At 36.6% G+C, this 11,040-nt stretch overlaps 1 protein-coding gene across 1 annotated transcript; it reads left to right on the forward strand.

The window, feature by feature from the left end:
• Window positions 1-530: 530 nt before the first annotated feature.
• On the forward strand, window positions 531-7,827 carry LOC120079799 (transmembrane emp24 domain-containing protein p24delta9-like). Its single transcript, XM_039034204.2, has 4 exons — window positions 531-897; window positions 1,002-1,211; window positions 7,234-7,310; window positions 7,503-7,827. The coding sequence occupies exons 1-4, from the start codon at window positions 688-690 to the stop codon at window positions 7,645-7,647; spliced, it is 642 nt and encodes a 213-aa protein (XP_038890132.1). The 5' UTR covers window positions 531-687; the 3' UTR covers window positions 7,648-7,827.
• Window positions 7,828-11,040: the final 3,213 nt, after the last annotated feature.

Genomic DNA, 11,040 nt, shown 5'->3' on the forward strand with positions numbered 1-11,040 from the left:
TAATTAAGCAATAATTAAATCTGAAACGTTAACATTTTTATAAGAGCGATATTTTAGACTTCGACAAGAATCAAAACAAACATTTTTTTAAAGTCTAAGAACTAATACGTTTTAAAAATTCATAAACTAAATTGAAACAAATCTCAAAATCGAGATCTCAAAATGAGATTTAAAGCACACAAGAAAATGCAATGTTAGACATAATGATAAAAATTTTATGGAAAAAATTATAGTGCTACCATAATATTCATTATTCCCATTTATAATTTGACATATACTGGAATGATATATTAATTTATTTCATGGATTTGACAATAGTAGTATGATTTTTTTTTTTTTTCGTTTGACAATAGAATGAATCTTTTTCCTAATAATTTTTTCCTAAATCTAATGTGTAATTATGCCATTGTTCGATGGTAACACGTGTCGGTCATATGAGGAAGGAAGAGTACGTGTTCCAGCCAATGGGAATGAAGCAACTGTCATCGCCATCAATTTAATTTGACAACTTTTGTTTGCTAAATGTAAAAAATTTGTAATCGTGTAATAATAATAATTTTGGGTGTTTTAGATATTTCGTTGGTCGGCATTGAAATCTCTCCGTTTTTCATTGTTCTTCAAAACACACAATCCCGAGTCTCTCTCCTTCTCTGTCCTACCTTTGAAAATTTTCTTCCATTTTCAAGAATGGTTCGATTCTTCGCCGCTTTTCAGCTTCTACTACTCATTGGATTTCTTTCTTCTGGATCGGAATCTCTTCAATTCGATTTGCAGTCCGGCCACACCAAATGCATCTCTGAGGACATTAAGCAGAACGCCATGACCGTCGGCAAGTATCATGTTGTTAATCCCAACGTAGGCCAGCCCTTGACTGATGAGCGCAAGCTCATTGTTCGGGTACTTTTTTTTTTTGGAGGATCTCTTGATTTATTTTTTTATTTTTTTATTTTCGGGTTTTTGATCGGCGAGTGACGCTTAATTTAGGGTTTTGGAATCTGTAGGTGACTTCGGCCACTGGGAATACTTACCACTACTCCGACAAGGTGGAATCGGGGCAATTTGGGTTTGTTGCTGCGGAGGCGGGTGATTTCATGGCCTGTTTTTGGGCTCCCGATCACCAGCCTCAAGTCATATTATCGGTGGATTTCGATTGGAGGACGGGTGTGGCTGCCAAGGACTGGTCCAATGTTGCTAAGAAGGGCTCTGTCGAAGTAAGTTTTTGCTTGTGTATGACAATTCTAGATTCAACTTCCTTCTGCTGTTACCTTTTGATAGTTTCGGAGGATTTTGATTGGCGTGTATATCCGAGATTGGAATTCTTTGTGAAGCTTTGATTTCCGAATTCAAGGAATTTACTATTCTTTGCTAGCATTAGTAGCAGCTTCCTGCCTTTAGGCATTCCTTTTCATTGAACAACTAAAGTTCCTTTCAAGTCGCAAACTCTAAACAACCGTTGACTTCGTTCAACCATGTAGTTTTTTGTTATTCTTTTAAATCTATACCCAGAAAGAAATCGAATTATGTTTCTTTTGTGGAATTAACAAATATCAAGAACAGTTGACTCACTGTAGTGGGGAGTTCCAGCAATTCAAATTCAGACTGTAGGAGCCAGAGCCATGTGGGCTGCTGTCTTTCGTTACATATACTTAGTATCAAGTTTAGGCATCCTTTTTGAATTCCATCAGCAGTATTAATCTTCTTATGACGTAGTCCAGTAAAACAAATATACTTTCATAGTTCCCCTCCAAGCAGAAGTGGAAATTTCTTTTTCCAAACAAACCTTTTTTTTTTTCAATTAACTTGGATAAAAAAGAAAAAGTCCATGGATTGAAGCTTCCAGTCTTATTTGTATTATCCTCTCCACTTAGTTGTGTCGTGTCCCATTTAGAAGCAGGCAAGAGTTCAATTTCCCTCTCTATAAAGTTCCTCCATGCTACCATCTTCCAAATCTAGTTGTCTCATCCTTAGCTTGCTTCAGTTTGATGTCTTTTGGACTAGAGATCTAGAGATAGCAAAGATGCAGGTAACCTGTCGCAAGGCACCTATCTCTCCAACACAATATCTGAGGCTTCATTTCTCACCCTTAGGGTTGTTGAAGGCTCGAAGAAAGGTTTGGGCTTGGCATCACTTGACTAGGGATTGTTGTCCGTTCTAGATTCTTTTTTTTTTTCTTCTTTTTTTGATAAGAACAACAACTTTCATTGTGAAAAAATGAAAGAATACACGGGCATACAAAAACCAAGCCCACAAAAAAGGGGAATTCCTCTACAAGGGATTCCAACTATACAAAATCGTGTTCATAGGATAATTACAAAAAACCATTGAAATCAAAGCCCAATGAGAATCGTGAAAATGAATAAGAGACCACATATCTCTAGCATCCCTCTTAACTCCCCTAAACACTCTTCTATTCCTCTCATCCCACAACACCCAAACAATAGCATAAACACTAGCTAGCTAGAGAAAATGACCTCTCTCCCCAAGCACCGGATTGAGGATGGACTCCTCGATCATATCTCTAACATCTCTTTGACGGGCACACATCAAATTGAACATCTGGAAAAAAGAACCCTAGACCAAGCTCGCAAAATCACTGTGCCAAAGAATATGGTCCAAGTATTCCTCCATTTTCCTGCAAAGAATGCAACAAAAAGGACCAACCAACGACGACATCTTCCTATCAAGCCTATCCAACGTACTAATATGGTTGTGGAGAACTTGTCAGGTAAAGAATCTCACCTTTCTAGGAATCTTGATCCTCCACAACGATGAGAAGATAGACTCACCCACAGGAGAAGGGTTAACCAAACATTGAAAAAAAGATTTACACGAGAACCCTTCCAAAGGAATAGGGTTCCAAACTCTCACATCTCTCCTCCCAAGGTGAAAGGGGTGACTCTCAAGAAGAGAAAGGAGGGCAACTACATCCATCCTTTCCATATCAGAAAGGGCACAAACGGAACCTGAAGTTCTTCTTCCCATGGATGTTTGTGATTTCCTTTGGTACTTCCAAGCTCATTTTGGCTACAGGATTTAGTTCGGGATGCCTTATCAACCTTTTCCCAGAATAATAGAAGAGATCTTTAAATTAGTAGGATGACTCAACTTTTTCTTTCGCTTTTTCCACTGAAGTTTTCATTTTTCTCTATAAACTTTTTGCCATTTTTCTTTGTAGGTTGAAAGAAGTCATATAATTAAGTTAGGCAGGTTAGAAAAAGCTGTAGTGGAGAGCATGAGACAACATCCTGGACAAAGTTTTCACTAACCAAATTTTCTCAGTATTTTTTCACCAACAATCTCATTTTCAGGTTTTCTCTTACAAACAAATGTTAACTCTGAACCAATTTTAACAATTCACTTGACAAGGGCTAAGGAGGCCTGGCACCATTGTTTTTTGCTATTAAAGTCCTACACTTTTTAGAAGATTATGAGTTTCAAGTAACCGGTATATCTTTATTCATATGACACAAATTGAGTAGAGTTCAAAAGTACCATACCAATCAAGAGTCATGGGTAATTATTGTGTACTGCAAAGTGAACTCCTTTTGGGATCTGGTTTATGATCAAATTAGAGGTGAACTTGAATTGGAGTGATTTTACAATTGCCAACGGAGGTAGGGTATTTTGATAAATGCACTTCTTCGTGGTATTCATTATTATTATTTGTCCATACTCAGAATCCCAATTTCAGTGTGTAAAAACATTGAGAAAGTGTTCAGGAATTTTTTGTGGAAAGGTGCTGGCAGTAGCAAAGAGTGTCCCTTAGTTGAACGGGATAAAGTCGAGTCTCCTTGCTCTTTCGGAGGTTTGGGTGTGGAAAATCTTTGCGCGAATAATTTCTCCTTTCTTTCCAATTGTTGTGGTGTTTTGAGCATGAAAATAATCCTGTGGAGGAAGGTTGTGAAGGGCAGATAAGGTTTGACTCTTCGAAAGATTCATATTCATAACGTACAAAAACTGGAAAGAGTCTTGCAGCCCATGGAAGGAGATTGCAAAGCTTAACATGTTTTTTTTTTCTTTTTCTTTCTTTTGCTAAGTATCAGGTATAAGGTGGGCTGGTAGTGAAACACTTTTTTGGAATGACATTTGGTTAGGGAACCAGCCGTTATGGGTGACATTTCCCTTAATTTTCAGAATTTCTCGAATATCTCAATTTAACAATGTTGAAACCCTGACGACTGATAACTAGAACTAGAGTTGAGAAATGGCTTGTTCAATAGGAAGTTGGAAGAATGGGGCTGTTTTGCCTCTTTCTTTTCTGATTTGGTTAGAAAAGAAAGTTAACTTCAGTTCTTGATATCTCCGTAAAAGAGCTATCTTTTCTAGCCTAAATCTTGTTAGTTCAAGAGAATTTGATGTTAAAATGTGCTTCATTGCAAGAAATCGAGATTGAGAGGTCTTTTGGATTACTTAGGTGAATTTGCCTCGGTTCATTACTAATTATTACAAATATTTAATCTTAGATTGGTACACTATGAATATCATTTGGTTGTGGGCTTTTGCGACAGAAGTCATTGCAGCAATTCTACTTCTACCTATTGTAATCTGGTGGATAAATACAGGTTGTTGAGAAAAGGTGCGTATGAAAATTTGGGAACAGGTTGCCTCTAAAAGGGTGAAATTTTTCTTATCGTCTGTGGCTCACTGTAGCATCAATACTTTACACAAGTTGCAAAGAAGGTTTCTCTATTTTCAGTTATCTTGAAACATGTGTGCTATACAATCATTGGAGTCTTTGTCTCATCTCCTTCTTTTTAGTGACTTTAGTAGTAGAGTTCGAGATTGTTTTTTGGTAATTTGTTTGGTCTTTTGTGGTGTAATCCTTGTTCCTTATACAATTGGCTGGTGGAGTCCTCAATGGTTGGGGGCTTTGAGATGAAACGAAGGTGCTATGGTCTAACGTGACTAAAGCTATTTGTGATTAATTTGGAAGGAAAGGAATGACTGAATCTTAAAGATGAGATCAATTCATTTGTTTATTTTTGTGAGTTTGTGCAGTCCATGACTACTTTCACCTTTAACCTAGGTTGGAAGATGTTTTTGTAATCTCGTCTCGTGAGGGATGAGACTCCTTGTCACTTTGTTAGTCTTCTTTCTTTTCTTTTCTATTTTTTTTTTTTTAAAAAAAAAAAAAACTTTTCTCGGAATGAAATGGTTTCTTGTTTCTCTTATATATAAAAAAAAGGAAAGGGAAAAATACACTTTGGTCTCTCAAGTTTGGGGTTGGTGTCTATTTGGTCCCTTAAGCTTCAAAATGAACACTTTTAGTCCTTGAGGTTAGAAGAATGGTTCTAAATGGTCCCAAAATTGTGGTACAATACCACATTCTACATATCTATAAAGACCACCCCCCTACCAAGCGGTTTATAGGAGGCCACCTCCTCCTCTAGTTTCGTATGGAGATAGGAAAACCACCAATAATTCGGTCGAGCAGCAGCTGGAAGAAAGAGATTTGGCACTTAATGTCTTAAAGAAAAATTTGGCGCTGGTCGAAAATCGTATGAAGAAGCAAGCTGATAAACATCAAAGAGAATTGAACTTTGAAATTGGAGATGAGGTTTATTTGAAGTTGTGCCCCTATAGACAGGATCTATAGCAAAGAAAAGAAGTGAGAAATTGTCACCTAGGTTCTATGGACCATATCAAATCCTCGAAAATATTGGAGAAGTGGCTTTGGAGAAGTGGCTTATAAATTGGCTTTACCTCCTGAAGCCGCGATTCACAATGTATTTCACATATCTCAACTGAAAAAGAAGTTGGGACAAGGCCATCAACAACACCCTCCAGCTTTAACAGAAGAGTTTGAGTTGCAAACCACACCAGAAACAGTCTTAGGGGTGAGATGGAATGGGGAACTAGCAACCAACGAATGGCTCGTGAAATGGAAGGAACTATCTGAGAATGAAGCTACATGGGAAGCAATCCACTTAATGAATCAACAATTTCCTCACTTCCACCTTGAGGACAAGGTGCATTTCGAGAGAGGCGGTATTGTTAAACCTCAAATTATCTACGCATATAAATGCAGGGGTAAGAAGGGAAATGACCAACCAGCTAAGGTGGCAGAAGGAGAAACAAACAGTTAGGGACCACAAAACGGTTATAAAAAGGGCAGCAGGGGGGAAGGGAAGCATTAGGGAATATTTTGGGTAAAGGCTAAGTGTGGCTCTTGCAGGAGAGGACCACCAGCTCTCTCTAATGTGCTGGTTGATTTTTTTCCTATTTTTGCTTAATCATTTTGTCTTCTTTAAGGAGGGGGTGTCTGCTAGTTTTTGGGGAATGTTCTTTTGCCATTCCGATGACTGTTGAATGCTCTATGGAGGATGTTTATAAGTAAATATATCTTAGCCACATTACTCTGTTTCTTCTTGTTTTCTTCCTTGTGTATTTTGTTAGGTTATTTGTTGTAGGAAAGGAGAACCCAACAGTATCTCCATCATATATATATATTTTTTAATGTTCTTATGCTTCTTGTTGGGGCAAGTTTCTCAGTTTATTCAACATTCAATGGGTATTCTCAAATAATTTGAGAGAAAATGTTTCTCAAATTTTGTCTCGCCCTACTTTGGCTTCTATGCAAATCTTCTATGAATTAACAAAGTTAAAGCTCTTCTTTCTAAATTATGGTTTGAAAGAAATTAGAGAGTATTTCAAAGTTTTTATCTTTCTTATCATGAGAGATTAGATTCAGCTGTCTTAAAGCTTCTAGTTGGTGTTCTCTTCCAAAGTCATTTGGTGGGTTATGATATTTATTGAAGCTGGGATATTTTTATTTCACCTATTTCGTATTTTGTTTAGCTTTATACCTTTTCGCTTGGTGTTGTTCCTTTGTGTTTTTCCTTTGTTCTCTCTTTTTCGTTTCTCTATCTCGGTTTGTTATTCTTATCTTAGTATTTTTTTTAGCATTATTCTCTTTTCATTTCCCTCAATGATAAGTTCTGTATCCTTTTCCAAAAAAAAAAAAAAAAAAATTCGAAACATAAATAAAGAGGGGATGAACTGAATTATAATGGCCAACTAATTTCTTGACTGCATTCATAATTTTGCTTCAATGACACGTTGTTGTGCCACCTGTTCCGCATTTGTCGAGGCTTGGACTCACTGGAATACAAGTTCACTTGAGACTCAATGCATGTTTTTTACTTCAATTCTAATAAATTGCTGTAATACCTTCTTTGAGCTACTTTCCCAATCTCATGCACTATGCCATTAATGATTCGCTTACAATGCCAGGTTATGGAATTGGAGGTGCAGAAGTTATTTGAAACTGCCAATTCTATTCAAGAAGAAATGTATTATCTCCGAGAAAGGTAAAACAGAACAAAGCTCTCCCCCACTCTTTGCCCCCACCCAGTTCATTCTCCTATTTTAAGGAATTGGTATTACTTATTTTTTATCCTGTTCGACCCCAACCGACCCGATTTTGTTAGTTATGTTTGCCAGCCTTCTACATGGTTGTTCTCTTTGTTGGTCTGAAAATTTTGAACAATATGTGATTGTAGGGAGGAAGAGATGCAAGATCTGAACAGAAGTACAAACACAAAGATGGCATGGTTGAGTTTGCTCTCGCTTTTTGTTTGCTTATCGGTGGCTGGATTGCAAATATGGCACTTGAAGACCTTTTTTGAGAAAAAGAAGCTTATTTGATTTTTCTTTATTCAAACTCAGTATTTGTAAACTATCATAACGAAATGAGCCTCTTCTTCAGTGTAGATTAGTTATTGGTTTGCATTTTGAGATAAAAATTAGGCTTTCTATCTGTTGGGATATGAACTATAGTCTCTCTAAATCAACTTTTACAGCAGCAAGTAAGATTTTTTTACACAATTTCAGTTTCTTTTCTTCTTTTATGAAATTTTTGGTCGTCTTTTTTCAAGTACTTGAAAGTCTTTTTGCTATCAATATGAGCAACAGAAGAAACGGAATTTATTAGGGAGGATTGAAAGTTTAGCAAAAATAAAAAATAATGCATTTATGATTACCATTTTTTTAAAACTTTGCAGAGATGGCAAAATTTGCCTCGGTCGAAAAATTAAAAATTGAAAAGTCCAAAATAACCTCCCAAGTGTTAAACTCTAATATTGATATGCTGTCATTAATTTAGAGAGATTTGATCGTACAACAAAATTTCCCCTTCCCCTTTGAAATCCTGGGTGGAATTTCACTATCTAATAGTAAATTAGAAAATTTGTCTTTGTTTGGTACAATCATCATTGCAGAAACTAATTTCATAGAAAATCAACATTCAATCTCATCTCTTGCCAATCATCTTCTTGCACAAGAATTGCAGATGCAAGGTATGTATTCACTATTTTTTTTCTTATTTGATTAAATTGTGGTAGGGTGTTCGTTGATATTACTTTTCTTCTTGTTTTAAATTTTAGGAGAATTCAAGCATAAGAGTATTTTGCATTCACTTGCAATTACTGAATTGCAAACTTTTCTAAAATTCACTAAACCACTCATTTTTGGGTTTGAACATTATGATTGTATACAATGTATACTATATCTTAGTTGAGGTGTAATCAATTTACTAAGTATATTCAGTTTATATATATATTTCTCCCAATAATCTGAAGATAGTTAATATTCCTAAATAGATTAATGTTTCTACTTCTGCCCATGATGGGGTTGTCATTGTCAAACCCATGTTGAAAAATCAGAGAAGATTAAAAGAGACAACTTCAAGAGATGGCAACAAAAGATGATCTTCTACTTTACTATGTTGATCTTGCTCACATTTTGAACAAAGAATACCTAGTTACTCCACCAAAAGCCGTGACTCTTGAAACGGAAGCTGTGAAACAGACATGGACGCATTCAAACGTCCAAACTTCTTGTGTCGTAATTAGATACTTAGTGATCTTGAGGACACTTTGTATAATGTCTAATGCAATGTGATGTTTTGTTTTATGTAATGAAAATATGAATGATATGCGTTGATGGATTGCGTTGTGCACTCAAGTTTCCCAACGGAATTCAAGTGTAAATTGCTTTGAGTTTCTTGATAAGTCCAAGGTCGAACACAGGGACTTGTGAAAATAGTTGCATTGGTAATGTTTATGAAGACTTTGTGGTAACCAAGTAAATAAATAAATTGTGGGTGTGTTGTTGCGTTAATGAAAAAGAAGTAAATAAAGGTGGCGGATTTGAGAAAGATAGTTGCGTTGATAGATGCAATGAGTATGCGATGAATGGGTTGAGAAGATCTTTAGCTAGCGTTACTCGGAAATGTGTCGAACTTTGCTATCATGTTACAACCATGCACAACAAGTCATTTCCCAATGTAAAAGCGATGCTCCTAAGTCTAGGACGCATGTGTTGAATGCAAAATGTCCATAGAGCTTATCCCTAAGTCTCTACTCTTGTCCTATGCGTTGATGCAAAATGCATGAAAGTAAGGTGACTGCATACAATCATATCTTGTTGCTAAGATGCATGCGATGCATTAATAATAAATAATGCTCATTCCTAAGTGCCTATCTCCCGTTTATGCGTTCTAATCTGGTTCTTCCAAACCTAGATTCTGACCTGACCTTCCCAAATCTAGATCCTGTCTTTAGACTACCATTCTGAGTATCTCTAATAGATGAATGAAGTATACATAAACAAGATAATCGCAAAGATGAAGATTCTCTCGTTATACTAGCTAACTACTTCTCAACCCATTCAACTAATTTAGCTACTCATGCATAAATAATAGAGAGTGAACAGATATAGGGAAAGAAAATCCATTCTTATAACTGAGTTGAGTACAAAATGACAATGAAAAGTAAAGGTAGAGAACCTGGTAGCAATTCCTTGCTGACCGAGGTTTTTTACACTGAATCTCTATTATGATCAACAAATGTTCCCGCTTCCGCAGGCGTCGGCCCTCTCTCTGTCTTGGAGCTTCTGGTGCTCTCCCAAGCTTACCGGAACGATCTACCGGCACAACTTCTTTCTCGCGTCCGCCTTAAAATGAAAGAAAACTATGGACAAAGGCATGAACTTGTAAATTGATGAAGTAATCGATTGCTTAACCCCTTCTTTGAAGAATGCACTTGGTATTTATAGAGTTTCCATGGTGAACGGCTGCTTCTCTCTCCCGGTTGTACAGATGGGATAGATTTAATTCTTGACTGATGCGCCAGATAATTGTCACTGATAAAGCTGAATGTACTTCTTGACCGTTATCGACTGTCAACTTAATTTGGATTTGACTGCCATCAACTTTTTGTCCCATCGTTCTTAATTATCTTTTCACCCGGATGCGTCCACTATGATGCGCTGACCAAGTTGCGGTGATTCTTCTTGGGCGAATGTTTGCGAGCACGATCAACGCAAAGTCTCGCGGTGAAGTTGCGCTCGACCAATGTATTCCTATGATTGCAATCTCTGCATTGCGTTAATGCATATTCTGCACAAAAATGTAAAGATCAACTGCTCTAATGCGTTGGACGTATGCGACCGCAATATTATAGAATTTATGCTTAATGAACGCAATTTAACATATTTCATCAACGTAATCCAACATTGTTTAAGAACTTAGTACTATGATAACATGCATTTTTGCCCGTTATCACACCCCCAAATTTAAATAATGCTTGTCCTCAAGCATAAGCTAAAGATTCCTTTAACAAGTTAACCGCCAAGTTTTCTTTCCCTAGATTTCTCAAGGATATTTCGTTCAAATCCTATATGCTAGAATTTCCTTAAGTCTTATTCAAGTCTCTTCCTAAAATATTTCTAAGACTTAGGAATTGCAAGCTTAACTTTCAAAAGGACTTTACTAAATTCCGGAACATCGCATGATTTATTTCAAAAAGAAAATTTTCCTCCGGGGTGTCAAATGATTTATCCTTACACAAAATTTTTTTTTATTGCTATTTTTTTCTGACATTGCGCTAATCCGAGTGCCTTGCTTTCGTTTTGGCTTACCCCCACGTGTATCATTCGGACATCCAACTATGAGCAATGCACTCTTTCTCAGACTAAATTCATATCGATTTGGCAGTGGAGTTGCGGTCATTGATTTATGCATTGATCCTGGTGACTTAC

Source organism: Benincasa hispida, unplaced genomic scaffold, assembly GCF_027475165.1.
Source record: "Benincasa hispida cultivar pf3 unplaced genomic scaffold, pf3_genome.v1.1 HicScf1149, whole genome shotgun sequence".
In the NCBI taxonomy this organism is placed as follows: domain Eukaryota; kingdom Viridiplantae; phylum Streptophyta; class Magnoliopsida; order Cucurbitales; family Cucurbitaceae; genus Benincasa; species Benincasa hispida.

Coding starts and splice junctions, on each gene's coding strand:
- LOC120079799 (XM_039034204.2), top strand. CDS start 688: ATGGTTCGATTCTTCGCCGCTTTTCAGCTTCTACTACTCATTGGATTT. Junction 898..1,001: donor AGCGCAAGCTCATTGTTCGG/GTACTTTTTTTT, acceptor TGGAATCTGTAG/GTGACTTCGGCCACTGGGAA. Junction 1,212..7,233: donor CTAAGAAGGGCTCTGTCGAA/GTAAGTTTTTGC, acceptor TTACAATGCCAG/GTTATGGAATTGGAGGTGCA.